The sequence below is a fragment of the Meriones unguiculatus genome, chromosome 3, assembly GCF_030254825.1.
Source record: "Meriones unguiculatus strain TT.TT164.6M chromosome 3, Bangor_MerUng_6.1, whole genome shotgun sequence".
NCBI lineage: Eukaryota > Metazoa > Chordata > Mammalia > Rodentia > Muridae > Meriones > Meriones unguiculatus.
Genome location: NC_083351.1, coordinates 138882302 through 138899599, shown reverse-complemented (window position 1 = coordinate 138899599; position 17298 = coordinate 138882302). Strand labels below are relative to the sequence as shown.

Sequence of the window (17298 nt, the reverse complement as noted above, 5' to 3'; positions counted from 1 at the left end):
TGTAGCTCTTTAGTCAGGGCACATGTTTCTTTAGCATGGGTACTTACACAGGCAATGAAGACGACAATGAAGTGCCAGCCAGTGACTAACAGAACTGGATGTCCTTTGGTGGCTGGCTGCGAACAGACATCTATCTAGAGGCTCTGAGCTACCACTGATCACGTCCTGCCTGCATCTGTGGCCACACTAACCTGAACACGCCTAAGATCCGGTTCTGCAAGAGCTGTTACAGGAACAAAGTCACCCCGATTTGAAACCTCGGGCCACTTTGGATTCCTTTTCCTTTCAATCCTTTCTGGCCTTTCCGCCATCAATATCTTTATTCTTCTTTGATGGCAACTTTTAAGCATGGCTGGAGTGAGTGTGCGTCATCTACTGGTTGGGAATCCGTGAGAGCCTCTTTCTATAAGTCAGAATGATTGCGAGGTCTCTCTGCATTCTTGCCTGTGGGCTTGTCTGTGTGTGTGTGTGCACAGGCAGGCACTCTGGTTCTACATCTGGCTTCAAGGCTGGATATCCACGGGCACTACCAGCATGTCACAGATTAGCCCAGTCTCTGTCTTCTTATGACACCTGCTGCAAGTAGCCTGCCCTGTGCTCTCAGTCATACTGCCAACTGGAACTGCAGAAATGAAAAGCTGACCACAATCCACGCCACTGTCTGTTCACCACAGCTGCTCCATCACGATCCTGTGGTCCTCCAAGGCATTTCCCCACGCTTCCCTTACACGCAGGGACACTGTCTCTCCTGCCAATGATCACATAAGACACTGCTGTCAGATGGGAGATCATTCACTCCCCTCCTCCTTTTTTTTTGTTTCTGTAGACAGGGTTTCTCTGTGTAGCTTTGGCTGTCCTGGACTTGCTTTGTACACCGGTTGGTCTTGAACTCAAAAATCCGCCTGCTTCTGCCTCCCTGAGTGCTGGGATCACAAGCATGCACCACCACAACCCAGCAATTTCATGATATTTTAAAGTACTGTGCTAGCTAGCTCTTTGTTGCCATTCTAAAAATACCCAACAGAAAAACATGAGAGGAGGAAGATTATTTGGCTCATAATTCCAGGGGGTTCATGTGCTTGGGATGAGCCTCATGGCGATGTCAGCATGTGGCGGCTCTATACCTCAGTGCAGTCGGGATGCAGGGGGAAGGAGGAATACGAGACATTTCAGGGCAAGGCACAGCCACAAGCACCTACCACACACTTACTCCTCCAGTTAGGACCTACTTCCTACCTCTCCATCACTGTTCAATAGTGCCAAAAGATGAAGCCATCAAGGGATTAATCCATGCATTAACTCAGAGCCCTCACTAGCAGTCTCTGGAAATATCTGCACAGACACACCCAAACTTAATAACCCCCAATTTTAAACTTTTTAAAAATTGATATTAGTCTCTTATAACTTAAAGGAAGAATATAAATTACCCAGACATTTTCTAATTCCGCAACACTTGTGAACACCGAGGCCAGTGAAGAAGTCTAGTGCAGGACGGGAGGTCAAGGAAGGCTGCTCCTGCATCCTGTGGTGCAGCGCCTGCATGGTAACCCACGCGAGCTTGTCAGGGGAGAAGGAGCTCCTCAGAGACACGGAAACAAAGTGTATGTGATACAGAGGGCTTACTCTGGTTCTGTTTACTTCCACCATGAATCTGGGCGGTACAACAATCCTCAATCTTTATTTTAGCCTCCCTGTAGCCAGAGGGGATTAGATCAGTAGACACTGGGGCGGGTCTAACACAGACCCACAGGCAAAGGGCCAAACATCTGAATCCATCTCCACATCTCCACCGGAAGGCAGGCAGTGCCAGCACGCTGACCAGGCAGAGCTGTCCTTATGGCTGTGCTCTCAAGCACTGGATTCGCCTCGGCTAACCAGCAAACCTTCATCCTGAGTACACGCCCCTGCTCCTCTGTGTGACAGAAAGCTGCGCTCTAAGGACACACTTTGCCCCAGGGGTTCATGTGAGCAAAAGCAAAGCTGAGCTGGCTGCTTTCAGCTCTATGTGGTACACATAGAGCTTAATTTACAAAAAGAAAACAATGAAACTAGTGAGAGACCTTGTCTCAAAAAATGCAAGTTGGAAAGCCACAGAGGAGCAAGCCCAACACTGATCCCTGGACACACACACACCCATACACACACATATGCACACATACTCCCTACATATTCACATATACCCACACACATACATACACATCCACACATGCTATATACACTCATACACATACACACACATGTACACACCTGTATACCACACACCTATACCCACATATGCACTCATACACACTCACAATACAAACAGATATAGACATACATACCCAGACACATACACACAAATACACCACAAACACACTGACACATACAAACACAGAAACACACACATATACTCACACAATATGCACATACACACATACACCACACACTCAAACACACATACATACATGTACACATATACACACAATACACGCAGGCAGAATTTTCAGTAAACACAGATTTCAAAGATATTGCAAAGTAAAACACCGATTCCTGAAGGGCTTTCTTTTGGGAAATAAAATAAAAAATTTCATTAAACTCGCTCATTTGCGTTAAGATGTAATGAAGCATTTTAAACATGGAAGTACGTATTTTCCGACTTCTAACCCTGAGTGTGCAATGCACAAAGAAACATGCCTGTATAAGCAGATGCTCTGCGAGGCCTTCACTAACTTGTCGGAGTGCAAAGAGGCCTGAAGCCTGAGAAGGGCTGAAGGAGGGATGCCCACTTCTGAGGCCCTGCAAACGTGCAGAGGGCTGGCTACAGCTTTTTTAAGCATTCACCTCTTCAGCCAAGTTTTCATCCCCGCCATTCTTTTCTCCTTAAGAATACAATATACAGAATAACAGAAAAAGTCCTGACACTAACAAATTCATCTGGATGAAATATTACTAAAATATCAGTAACTGGCAATGTTAGAACAGATTACACAAAATGTTAGGCAAAAATCATAATTAAAATGTGATTCTTCAGAAACTTATTACCTAATTTGAATGGATATTCAAGGATTACCTCATAACTTGTTTTCAGTTTCATGACATTTAAATTTTTCCTAATTAAAAAAAAATCACAAGATTCTTTGACAGTATATAATATTTTTTAAAAGAGCATTGCTTTTAAAGCATTAAAAATGGAAACGTATTAAAATTATTTTAAATTTGTTTGTCAAAACCTAATCCCTCAGCTGCTCCTGTCTGTGTAGCAACCCGACAAAGCTCAGGCCTTTGAGCACAGCAGTGAGTACAGAATCTTGCCAGGGAGAGGGACCTCAGCCTGATCAGTGCTCTCTGACACAAGCTGGACACTGGGATGGCTGTAGATGGCTTTCGATCTGATGTCCGCTAATCTGAAGACAAGAAACAGCGCCAGACTTCTGAGTCTCTAGCACTATCAGCATCACGCTTTTCAAACACGGGCGCCGAGCTTCCATTCCTGGCTTGCGTAAGAGCCTACACCCCTGTCAGATTACTTGGCTTTTATCCCTGCTCAACTCACACACCAGCCATCTGCATAAATAAAGATGCAAGCATCTGCTGTGTGGCAAGCGGTCTCAAGGGCAGATGTTTGCACCCTCGTGTTCATGTCACCAGGGCTGGATACATTATCTGAACAGATGTACACAATCTCAAAGTGTTGTGTCCCACAGTGTAATGTCTCCAACTGCTTCCTATCAGAATACATAACTGCTATTTACACCTGCACTTATGATAATGATAGAAAGCAGCAGGGGTTCTGCAAAGTGAGGTGTGCTGCTATGAAATATATTTACATGGTTAATTGGAATTCCTGGAGACTACACTGCCACGTGGCCACACTGACGCTAACACACACCCGAGTAAACTGTCTGCTTACCACCCTGACTTTTAATATGAGTACATGAATGGAAGTTCAATCTGAGTTTACTCGTAAGAATGCTTTATTCCAAAATAAAATAAGTTTTCAGCTATGGGCTACTCCAAGTTTTGGCCACCCAGGTCATTTCCATTTGGCTGTATAAGGACATTAAACTAGGTGTGTGTGTTTCCCATTTGTCCTTCTGTCAACAGAATAACGTACTGATAATGTAAAACAGTGTTTTTCAGAAGCTAGCGCACTGAAAGTCTTGATTTCCAGCATTAAACAGTTAACTAAAACCAGCTTGAGAATGTCATTTATATTTGGTTGGCAGCATCAAGTGGCAGAAAGGTCCACGAGCAACTCGTAGACCATTCATTACGATCAAATGTTTCCATATGAATGTCACATCTTTAGAAGCAAAATATTGGTAATGCATAAGGATCCCCTCCCCCACCACTGAGGAGGTCAGGTCATAGAGCAGTGCTAGCTTGCCACACTGGAGGCACACAATATGTGGTTCTCCTCGCTAGCACTGATGGACGGAAGACTGGCAAGCCGAAGCACACACAACGTGCCTTAAAGTGCTCCCTAAGCTACCGAGCTCTGGTTCCTGTTACAGATGCATGAGCTACTTCACTAACTTGAAATTTACATGTCGCAATCTTCAGTCATTATACTCGACTTGTTATCCAAAATAGCCTGTGCTTGGACAACGTGTACACGTGTGTAGGCAGGGACATCATCCACCTTTTTTTTAGTACAATTTTCTTCCCATCCATCTTTTTTGAAATAGGGTCTCTCTGGCCGGAAGCTGGCGAGGTAGGAAACATTGGCTGCTGGTGAGCCTGAGCCCCGGGGACCTGCCACCCTCCAGTGCTAGGCTCTCGAGTGCACACCACCACTGCCCTGCCCCCTTTCATAAACAGGTTCTAAGGATTCAACTCAGGCTCTCAAGCCATCACCGAGCCATCTCCCCTTGACTAAATAAGCTTTATTCTGTAAATTATCCTAAGACTTCCGTTGTGTTTTAAAGGAATTCACAAGGACCAATTATAAACAGTTGACTTTACAAAAGATTCTGTATTCACAAGTTTGCACACATGGTAAATTTTATTTGTAACCCCAAGTCCAATGCTCACGGCATTTTCCTGCTTATTCACACACACATGCAGAGAAAGCATGGAAAACCTAAGCTACCTGACTAGCTGAGGTCAGGCAAGGTTACGCGCTCTGCCTTGTGTTTCAGCTTTCATGCTATAAATAAGAGTTCTTTTCATGGTCTGTTAGGCACCAGGGCTTTTGTATTTTGTGTTTTTCTTGATGAGTCACTGTTCAGAGTGGCTGAGCACAGTGCTGGGGTTCGGTCTCGTGTTCCTAATACAAGAAAGCTGTAGTGTGTTTTAAAAAGAGACTATGAATGACGCACACCATGCTGCTGGGCTTGTGAGTTTGCTGTTAATGAACCAACTACACTGAACTAGGTATCTTTAATCGGACACATGAAACAAGATGCTGCTTGAGCGCTGTGACCGAGGTCCACACACACTCAGCTCTGGGTATGTCCAAAGGCCGCTGGTTCCATGCTGGCTGGTGTAGTGTTCCAGACACTCCAGAGTGCTTGACTGCAAACGCCAGCCGGTTGCTCGCATCTCCCCTCACATACACAGCCCCAGTCATGCAGAGAGGACAGAGCACAGAAAAGTGAGCTTTGTTTTTCTTTCACTAAAATGAAGATAAATCTTATTTACCAAGAAAGTATGCAAGAAAGAGAGGAGAGGGAGAGAAGAGGGAGGAGGAGAAAATTCTAAAGAGGAGGCACGAAAACATGTGCTGTAGACGTTAAAAGCTATATGGTGCTGACAGGATGATCGCTGGCCTGCAGGTAAAGCCTCCCGGGTGAACCGTCCTGCTCCGGCAGCTTGAGAACACACGGGGAGCCAGACCCACACTGGTGCTGCTCCTTACTCCTGGCTTGTCTCCCTGCCCCTCTGAAGCAGCAATCATCTGTTAGCAGTATTTGTTCCCATCGACCTTTGAATTCTATCCAGTTTGGTATTTCATTAAGAAGCAAAGACAGACATTTTCACAGAATCTGCTATGATTTCTATGTTGGGACTTGAGCACCACAACACAGTTCAGAATTCATCTGAGAGCCTACTTCCTGCCAGTGGACTTGTAACTTCGCTGAGGACAGAGAACTCACCATGAATTTTATAAACAGTTCAAGATGAGTAAGAGCTTCAAATTTTAAAAGCAAATATTGATGAATTACCCCAAGTATTTCTTGAGTTCTCAAATGCCATATTCACCAGTACAAATTGTTTGTCTGTAAGACGTGCACAACCATTTCTATTTATGAGACATGAGGACATTTTTATGATGTAGCACAGTACTTACTAACTTATCTCTTTATTAATGTAGCACCACTTACTTTGAAGCTTACTTTGTAGCCCAGGCAGCCCTGGAGTTCACATCTAGCTAACTGACCTTAAACTCATGCAATCCTCCTTTCTCATCTTCCCAAGGGCTAAGATTCCAAGCGTGAGTCACCATACCTGCCTAGTAGTTTCAAATACTTTATTATTATTATTAGTGTGTGCACACTTGTGTGTGTGTGTATGTTTGTATGTGTGTGTCAGAGGCTGATATTAGGTTTCTTTCTCAATCATGTTCCACTTTATTTTCTTTTAAAGCATGTTTTATGTGTATGGGTGTTTTGCACACATATATGTCTCTGTACCACATGCAGGACTGCGTTCAGGTGGTGGAAGAGGTGTCATGGCTCCCGGAATTAGAGCTACATATGGCAGTGAGTCTGCATGTGGGTGATGGGAACAGAACTAGTGCCCTGGAAGAGCAGCAAGTGATTGTAAGCACTAAGCATCTCACCAGCCTTTCAGCCAGCTTCTTTCACGTGGGTCCTGGGGCTGGAGCTCAGGTCAACATGCATGTGCAGTGAAAGTCTGCCACGGAACCAGAAAATCCGGCCTCTAAGAAAGAATTCACTACTGAGTCACAAGAGGGACAGTAACAGCAGTGGCACTGCAGCCCACAGCACAGAAATGGTAGCTTGGCTACCCCAGTGGACCTGAAGGACCATTCAGACACACAGCTCCCTGCCTCAGGGCGCCTGTACTTTCTCCACATCCACGTCCTGTTCTCATTACTTAGAAACAGCACTCTTAATGTGAACACAGTTCTTAGGTCAATCAAGTGTTAGAGCAGAGCTCAGAGGCGGCTTTAGCTCTTTCTACTTGCAGCCAGCTTGCCGAGAACAGCACAGGAGTCGTGAACGTGGCAAACAGGTGAATTCTTAGAGGTTCCCATAAACCAGAGTCCCCACGGATGTCAAGGAAGGCAGAACTTCAAATCTCTCCTGCCCTATCTGAAGTGTAGACTTCAATCCTTAGTAGGCATGACCTCAGTGAACTTTTCCAGTTCACAGAGACTAGCAGAGAGCTATTAGTCAGTGTGTGTATGTGTGTGTTGGTTAAATAAAACTAAATAAATGCACTTGTATTTTCTCTTTTCTCTCCTCCTTTCCCTCATGCTCCCTTCTTCCTGTACTGCCCACGCCACGTCTAACTCACTCTGTAATCATCAGAGCATGTGACAGAGTTCCTGGTCATCACTGAACCAGTTTTCAGCAGCACAGAAACTCCTCAGATGACAGTATGCTAATAGGATACTGTTCTTAAGTGCTACAACTCTACTAATGACATCCCATATGAATTATGTATTGAAATGTGTGTATGTTTATAAACATAAAATCCAAAAATCCCCTATTTATAATCAACGATCACTGGTTTGTTAACTCCAGCAATTAGTATTTACTTAATAAATGGCGCATGTGCCCAAAAACTCACATCACACAAACTGTTTCCAGAGTCAGGAATAAAAACAGGATCATAACAAATGAATCTAGTATTTTCTTTGCTAAAACAGTATTGATCAGGAAACATCTGAACGAGTGAATAAGTTAATGAGAAACTGGGCAAGTTTAGGCTCTGGTTACTCATGCAAAATCATTTTTCTTTACTTGAGTAATTTCCATAATATATTTATATTGATTTAAAATTACTTTAGGAATTCAAATACATAATTTTTCATTGAAAAGAAAAAGGGGATGATCAAACAATTACCAGCAGTATCCTTTTTAAGTTTACATGATGACAACGGAGACAAATAGAGACCTTAGAGTTGTGACTGATCTGTATTCAAACCAATGTCTTACCAACTGGCCCCAAATTTTCCATTTCCTTGAGCCTTTAAAATAAAGATGACATTCCAACGACTGTGAGGTCTACATAAACAAACAATGGAAAGCTATAGTAGAGTGACCATCCTACCACACACATGACTAATTTTTTTTTTAGAAGTTATCTCTCCTTCTTTATCAAATTCCAGGTTTGGATCTTCAGCAAAGACTAAGGAGGAAGTTACTAGGGATACTAAGTCTCGAAGAGACTCAAGGGGCTACACCCAGAGGCCAAGTCAAAGCTGGCAACCAAACTTATACAGAGGCTGCTCTGAAATGAAACCTCAAGGCCAGGCCAGGTGGGCAAGCAGTGAGAGGACTGGCATGCTATAATTCTCACACACTCATCGACTAGAGACACCTCACAAAGGCTTAACATCTTAAAGAATGTTTGAGAATTCTCGACCAAAGTTTAGGGATAAAAATAGTTGTCTGAGGTATCACAGCTCGAGCGTGGTGAAAGAAGTCCACTTTCTTGAGAGCTGACCCATTAGTTTCTCTTCTCTGCAGCTCTGCCTCTTGGTGCAGATGAGAAGTGGCAGAGTTAGAATGCTGACTGTCTACCCCATACAACTGCTACTGGCCACTTTAAAGGATATGCACCAGAGAAATAAGAAAACTCATGCTCTTCATTTCTACTTATGACTTGCTCCCCTCTCTCAGTCTTGCTTCCTTTCCTTCCTTTCCTAACTTAGTGTTTAGAGCTTAAACTCTGTGTGAGTCTCAAGAGAAGTGATTTCCTGTTGGCCTACTGTGTGGATGACATCTACAGCAATGAAGTCTGTCTCGCTTACATGACAATGGGCCCCTACCATTGTGCTTGGCTTTCTAAGGGGACTAGACATCCCACGCAAAAGGCAGCTTCTTGCATATCTCCCTGAGAAAGCAGACTCTACCCTAGTCAGAGTGATGCTTCTAAGTGCCCATTCTGTGTTCAGTAATATGCTGGGTGACGTACCTAAATTGGCTTTCACTAATCTCCATTATTCTACACTGCAGAATCTACTATCTTATTTTACAGGGTTCTAGAAAAGGATGCTGTTGTCACTTGATGTACTTAAGACTATAACATTAAGAGGAAGCACTGAGTTAAAAACCCAGCTTCCATGCTTTGTAAGATTTAAGACACTACCTTCTTATAGGGAGAGATCAGCGTGCTTGTCCCATTTATCTTAAGGATCTTTATAGCAACTTCTTTTTGTTTATGCCTTATACTAAGACTATTCAGCTTTTCAGTATGAATGATAACATCTTTTCTTATGCTCAGAATTTTTCTTATGTCAGAATTTCTTTTCTGTATAGAAGGTACTAATCAAGGGAAAGGGAAGATATGTATTCCTCCTATATGTCAGTTTATTCTTATAAAAGGACAATGTAATTATTCTTTATTAAGGAGTCCCTTTCTACCTATAATCTTTTTCTCTGAACACTCTGTTAAAGAATTAATCATGGTATAATCTGTGTATGGTATTGACACTTGCAATCATATCTAGTAAAGACACTGAGGTGGGTCAATCTTGAGTTTAAGAACAGGGTAGGCAACATGATCTCAAAAAAAAAATATATATATATGTATATATATGGACCCTTTCTAAGTGGCACCATCATCAGGTTCTTCTTTTACAACACCCAGACTTTCCACCACCCAGATTTCTCACCTCCTTCTCCACCCCGACCTGCCACATCTAGCGTGTATCCCACTTTGTCTGGCTATCATAGCCTGTCACGTGACCAGCCCACGGCCCCTCCCATACCATGTCCAGCCTTCTTCCCAGCCATTTAGAGCACAATCTCCTCCAAGCTAGCCTGGTGGGTCTGTGTGACCTTTCCTTCTACAACCTATCAGTTCTAGCACATCCAGTGCTCAGGCCTAATCTGGCCACAGCTGCCTGTGCCACAGTCAATCTCCCTGCCTCCCCTTCAGCCCACAGCTACCTTGCATGACAAATACATTTCCACCCAGCAAGATCTACCCCCCAAACTACAGGCTTGAACTAGCAAGCATGTCCTGCATAACACCCCAGTCCCCTCTGTCCACCTGACTTCATTCCTCCCAGGGCATTTCCAACCTCTAGCCTGACTTGCTTGTACATCCCCTCTTTGCTCTGTTCATATCAGACTTAGACCAAAGAAATCTACATGCCTGAATCTTACTGCAAAAATACCAACAATATAAAAGATCAAGCTAGTATCTTTTCTCTAGAATGTACCAGTCCTATAGAAACGTTTGCTAAATAGAATTACCTAGATGAACACGAGGGCACCAAATTTAAAATTATGATAAAAACTTCATTAAAGAATTCAAAGAAATTATGACACAAACAGCTCAATGAAATTAGAGATCTAGACCTTGGGGAAAATAAATGTCTGAGTGATGGCCAAAAAACCACAAATATAAGGCTGATGGAAATAACAAAGGTAATGCAAGGCTTGTAAACAGAATTCAATAAAGAAATAAAAACACTGAAGGAGAACCAAGCTGAAATGAAGATGGAATTGAAAAGCCCAATTACTCAACTAGAAGACTCAAATAGAATAAATCAAGCAGAAGATAGATAAGACTCAATAATGAAGTAGAGGGTCTAGACCAAATAAGAAAGGAATATGTAATACACACATACAAACAAACAAACAAACACACAAACACACACACACACACACAAAGACGAACATACAGAAGATGTGGGAAAGCAGGGGGAAAAAACTTTCAAATTATACGCACAGATGAGGTAAAAGAATCTCAAGTCAATGGTATGGACCAGATCATCAACAAGATCACAAAAGAAAACGTCCCCAAACTAAGGAAAACATAACTAAACACATAGAGGAAGCACAGAACACCAAAATAAACAAGAGAAGAAAATCCCATGGTGTATCATAGCTAAAACACTAAGTATATATGAAAGTGTATTGAAAGCTCCAACAAACAAACAAACAAACAAACAAACAATCAACAACAAAAGTATGTCACCTATAAAGGAAAGCCCACCAGACAAACAGCAGATTCTTAATGGAAACTTGGGAAGCCAGAAGACCCTGAGGCAATGCATTACAAGTCCTAAAAGACCAGGACTACCAGCCTAACTAATACACCCACCAAAACTATCTGCGATAATTGAAGGAGAAAGAAAAACTTTGGACAACATAAAATTTTGGATAATATAAATAAATTTATAAATAATAAATAATAAAATAAATAAATGAAATTTTTTTTATTCAATAAACTGAACCTAAAGAAAATACAAAAGAAATATTTTGAACTAAGGAGAATGTCAAGGGACAGTGGAAAGAAATATAAAGCCATAACTAGTAAAACACAAAATACCAATGAGAATACAAACAAGACTACCAAAAATCAACAACATGAAGAAGGCAATTAACACACATCTTTCAACAACTTCAATATCAATGACATGAATTTTCCACTCAAAAGTCACAGGCTGATTGAAGGGATCAAGAAAATCCATCTATCTGTTATCTACAAGAAACATAGCTTTAAAGATAGTTACAGCTTTACAGTAAAAAAATGGACACAAGTACTCCAATCTCACATGGACAGGATGGAAGCAGGCACCACTATCCCAATATCTGAAAAATAGTCTTCAAACTAAAACTTTTCAGAGAAGATAAAGCAGGTCAATTCATTCTAATCAATGGAGGAGTTAACCAATGAGATGTTATTATCTTAAATATATATACACCAAACTGTGGTACTAATTTCATTTAAAATGTACTACTAGCCAGTTGTGGTGGCACATCCCAGCACTCAAGGAATCAGAGGCAGCTGGAGCTCTGTGAGTTCAAGGCCAGCCTGTTCTATAAGTGAGTCTAAGACAGCCAGGGCAACATGGACAAACTGTCTCAAAAAAACTAAAAAAAAAAAAAAAAAAAATACTACTGAATTTAAAGACACAGAATAACATCAGCTCATTAACACTAGGTGATTTCAATTTTCTAACAGTTAGGTTATCTGGACCAAAAATAGAGAAACTGAGAATTACTAGACATCATGTATGAAATGGACCTAACAGATATCTATGAAATATTCCACCCAAAATCCAAAGAATCCACATTTTGCTCAGTAGTACACAAAATCTTTTCTAAAACAGACTACATCCTAGAGCACAAAATACAGTTTTACAAACTCGAAAAGACTGAAACAACTGGGCTCTACCCACCTGAAGACACTGTAAGAACACTTGAACTGTTGGCGCTACAGCTCTGGGGGGGGGGGGGGGCGGTCTCCTAGGAGTCCCAAGTCAAGCAACACCACAGAGCCACACTGCACAGCAAGCCTCACACAAGGTTTATCAGGGAAGACACCAGAGCCTCTGGTTGGTAGGAAAGCAGCAAAGAACTGAGCTAGAGGTAGGCTCGTATAGGGTTTCCTGGGTGGCCTGGAATTGGTGAGATTTTGTGGCCTTCTCTTGGGGCAAGCACAGGGATTGGTGGAATTTTGTGACTCAATTTTGGACTTTTTACTTTGTAGGACAGAGCTTGGCCACCTGCATTTCAAGGGGCTGGGTCTGGCCCTTAAGGCCACTAGTGTTCAGAATCATGTGCCTTGGGAAGAGCGAACTGGAGAGCAAAAACATCTCTAGTAAATACACAAACTCTTAGAGATTAAACAGTTCATTACTGAATGATGAATGGGTCAAGGAAATCAAGAAAGAAATAAAAATTTTCCTGGAACTAAGCGAAAATGAAAACACAACACAACAAAACCATTGAAAACAGTCCGATAAGGGAATTTATAGCTCTAAGTGCCTACATTAAAACAAAACAAAACAACAAACAAAATGAAAAAGCACAAAAAAATGGCTTGATGATACAAGTCAAAATTTTGAAAAAATCCAAACCCAGTGGATAGCATGAAACAATAAGAAGCAGAGCAGAAATTAATAAAATGGAAACAAGAAAACAATACAAAGAATCAATAAATGAATTTCAGATCTGGTTCTTTGCAAAGATAAACAAGATTAGCAGACATCTGGCCCAACTAACCAAAATAAAGACATAGAACCAGAAGGGAACAGAAAAGCCTTACAGCAGACACCAAGGAAATTCAGAATATTATAAGAGAATACTTTAAAAACCTGTACTCCAGTAAGATGAAAAATCTAAAAGAAATACATTTCTATATCCAGCCAAACCAAGAAGTCACAGTCTAAGCAGACACATGAGGAGATTAAAATAATATTTAAAAGCCTCCAGCTACGTAAGTCAAGGCTAGACAGATTCCCAGCAGAATTGACCAGATCAGATTTTCAAGGAGGACCTACAGCCAGTCCCTCCATCACACCCCCCTCCCTTCTTCCTTTTTTTTTTTTTTTTTTTTTTTACTTTTTGAGACAGGGTTTCTCTGTGTAGCCCTGGCTGTCCTGGAACTCACTCTGTAGACCAGGCTGGCATCAAACTCACAGACATCTACCTGCTTTTGCCTCCTTACTGGCATGGTGGCATTAAAGGTGTGTGCTGCCACTACCCACCCAGTACTTCTTAAAATATTAAAAAAAAAGAAGCAAATCAACAAGCAAAACAAAACAAACATACAAAAATACAGAATCAAGAGTAGTCCCAATCTCTTTCTACAGAGCCAGTATCATGCTAATTCTTAAACCAGGTAAAGATACAACAAGAAATGAAAATGACAATGGCAATGGTAAACAGTCTCAAAAATGTTCGATAAATACAAACAAAATACAAGCATATATTAAAAAAAATCATATACCATGACTAAGGTGGCTTTATCCATAAAATGCAGATATGCTAGTTCATAAATGAAATAAACTAAATAAGGAAATGTACTTAAAGACAAAAATCACATGTTCATCTTAATACTCAGAAAAACACTAAGTATGTTTGAGGAGGTCACAAGGAATCGTACTATTAACTATTTCTTTAAAAACCCTGTAAAACATGCAATTCTTTGTATAAATATGCATACGAAGTTTCAATGAACCTTACTCGTCAGGCTGATAATGTTTCCTCCAAGAACCAAACGCCACTCAACAAAAACCCTAATACCATATATGAGATGCACTTCTTTTGAGTTAGCTAGGGCTGTCCAAGAGACTTCTCAAACATACAGCCATTTCTATTGCTCTTGGTTTGCTACCCCCAGAGGTGGAAGAAAATTCCACCATGCAGTTCAGATGCCCAGAGACATCTGAGCTGGAACTGGCCTGAATGCCTCTTCCTGAAGATGAGCTTTCAAGCTACCAGAAAGCCCCATGCAAGTGTCCAAAGGAGGGAGGCCACCAACAGTCCTACATGGCCATGACACTTATGAACACAGCAATGTCCAGCATCACGACAACTTCATGGTTATCGTGGCACACATAGGCTGGCAGTAACCAGCAGCTCTCAAATTAGACAAGAGCTGCTCAGCAAGAGGGAAACTAGTGAACTACTCAGTACTAGTGAAGTCAGAGATATTAGAAGAGAACCTACACTATTACTTTATAAGCCGGTATAATCCCTAGCAACAATCTAACCAGTTGTCTTAATACCCACAGATGAGTGTAGTCTTCATTCCTCACCAAAAAAACTTCAGACAGACAAAACCCACTCCAGAAAACTACAACCAATCAAAATGCAAGAATTGTGGAGACCGGTTTCAATGGATACATCTACAAAACATTCCTGCACCTAAGGGTAAGAGAACATTATAAAAGAATTGTAGCCTAGCATAGCTGTCCTGTGAGAGGCTACGACCAACAGTGAACCCAAATAGATGCAGAGACTCACAGCCAAGCATTGGGTGAAGTGTAGGGAGTCTTATGGAAAAGGGGACAGAGATTGGAAGGACCAGGAGGTGACAGGTGCTCCACAAGAAGAGCAACAGAGCCAGCCAAACAGAGTCCAGAGAGGCTTGCTGAGGCGGAAGCACCAACCAAGGACCATGCATGGACCGGATCAAGGTCCCCTACACAGATGTAGCAGATGGGCAGCTCAGGCTTCATGTGGGTTCCCTAGTAAGGGGAGGCAGGGCTGACTCTGACATGAACTCTGTTGTCTATTTTCTAATCATTCCCCCCTGGTGGAGCTGCCTTGCCAGGCCATAGGGGAGGAGGATGTGCTCACTCCGGATGAGACTTGATGAGCTGGACTCCCCTTTTCTGAGGAACAGGGGAGGGAGGATGAGGGAAGATGGGTCTGGGAGGATAGAAGGGAAGGGGGTAAGATGAGGGTATAAAGTCAATGAATGAATGAATGAACAAATAAACTGTATTAGAATTGTAAAGCATTGTACAAGAGGAGTAGAAAGATCACAACTACCGGAGGAGGAGGAAGTCTGCTATGAGATTGTATCCTAGTGACTGGCAGAAGTTACACCATAACATCTCACCACCATGACTGCCTAAACATGAGATAAAAAGGGACAAAAGACATGGCAAAGTGGGTGAGGGAAAAACCACAGGTGTCAACTGTAGATAAAGAACTGCAGTCAACTAAGGAATGCTGGAAGTGGGAGAAAGTCTTCCCCAAGGAAGAGCAGACCAATCATCCAATACTAAATGGTCAGCCCTCAGCTCATACATACAAACAAAATACAGACTGAGAAGGTTATATTTAGGAATGTCATGACAATTAACGAAAAGAGGCCATGAACTTCAAAGAGATCAAGAAGGAGTATATTGGAGAGTTTGGCGGGAAGGAAAAATGATGTAATTATTTTATAATATCAAAGATAAAAAATAAATTTAAAAATTATGGTATATTTTTATAGGTTTCATGAAAGAAAATTAAATTTTTTTATAGATTTCATTTTAAATGTCGTAAGAAAAAACAGGTAAAATATACACGCAAACATTATTGCTCTCCTTATGTGTGTATGATTATAAACACGAATGAGGCATGAATGTAAACTTATTAAGATACTTGGGTCACTATGCCCGTGAAGGCACGTCCATAATCCCACTGACACCTCTCACCTCCAGCTAACTGGCAGTGCCAACCTGGCCTCGCAGTTCTGCATGGAATGAGCTGGCCTGCTCTTGGAGCCTTCCAGCCTAGGAGACAGATCCTTACAATGTCCTGACAACCTGGGAATCCATAACCACTACATTCATTTATCAAAGGCAATAAACTTTTAGATGTAACTGGAGGTTTAGCTTTTAATTCTAGGAAACAGGTCACATTATGACTGGCGGGTGGAGGCATTCCATTTATTAAGGAAAACTGCTTTATTTCAATGTGTACAGTACCATCTTCTGCAGCATGGGTAGTCTTACCTTGATCTTTTGCTGGTACCAATGAAGAATTCTGCATTATGATGTAGATGACTTCAACAGTAACTTTCCTAAAATATTCAAGCACAAAGAACAATTATAAAGTAGTTGAGATATTTTGTTAATACACAGTAAAATACGGATTATAAGGGCTTCTTAAAAATGTTTCCCTGTTTGTAACTAAATGAATGGTAAAAAGTAGTTAAGCTATTAATAATTGTTGCATTACTTTCTGTTTATATTTCTATGGATAAGATTTTGCCAAATGGCTGGGTGTGGTGGTGCATGCTTAATCCCAAGCACTCACGGAGGCAGAGGCAGTCAGATCTCTTTGAGTTCAAGGCCAGACTGGTCTACAAAGCAAGTCCAGGACAGCCAAGGCTACACAGAGAAAGTGTCTCAACCCCCCTCCACATCCTCCCCCCCCAAAAAAAAGATTTTGCCAAATGTACTGGACTGGACACTGTTAGGGCCTACTTAGAGCTTTGCCTTCCCAGTCATACAGAAGTAAGCAAAGCGAAGAGTCTCTAAAAATGTCCTGCCTGATAACTGTATTTAATGTATCTTGTTTAAAAATAATTACCAAAATAAATTATAAATACTGAAATTACAATACTAGAATAAACATTAAAATATAAATCATAAGCTCGAAGGGTAACACAACTCTAAAACAGTCACTTGGTAGAATACAGTCTTAATAGTTACATCTTGTAACCTGAGTAGGAAGCCTGTGAAGGAGCTTAAGAAATGCAGGCACAATCACACTAAAAGGCAGATGCCAATATGCTCATCATAGAGAAAAGCTCAAGGTGGAAATACCCACATGTGTGTGCACTGTGCTTGGTCATGGAATTACAAGAGTGTCCTTTTAGGTTAGCAAGTTTCCAACTTCTCCATTAACCAGTAACAGCTGGTCCTCAGTATTCGTGGGA

The 17298-nt window shown here is 41.5% G+C and overlaps 1 protein-coding gene across 4 annotated transcripts in view; it reads right to left on the bottom strand.

Annotated features, from left to right (window-relative positions):
* Window positions 1-17298, bottom strand: part of Znf438 (zinc finger protein 438) — a 125545-nt gene that overhangs the window by 14695 nt on the left and 93552 nt on the right. For all 4 annotated transcript variants that reach the window (XM_060380642.1, XM_060380639.1, XM_060380641.1 and 1 more), the window contains one exon: window positions 16370-16437. In XM_060380642.1, coding sequence (XP_060236625.1) covers window positions 16370-16406 — 37 coding nt within the window. In that variant the 5' untranslated portion in view covers window positions 16407-16437. The remainder of the gene's footprint in view (window positions 1-16369; window positions 16438-17298) is intronic.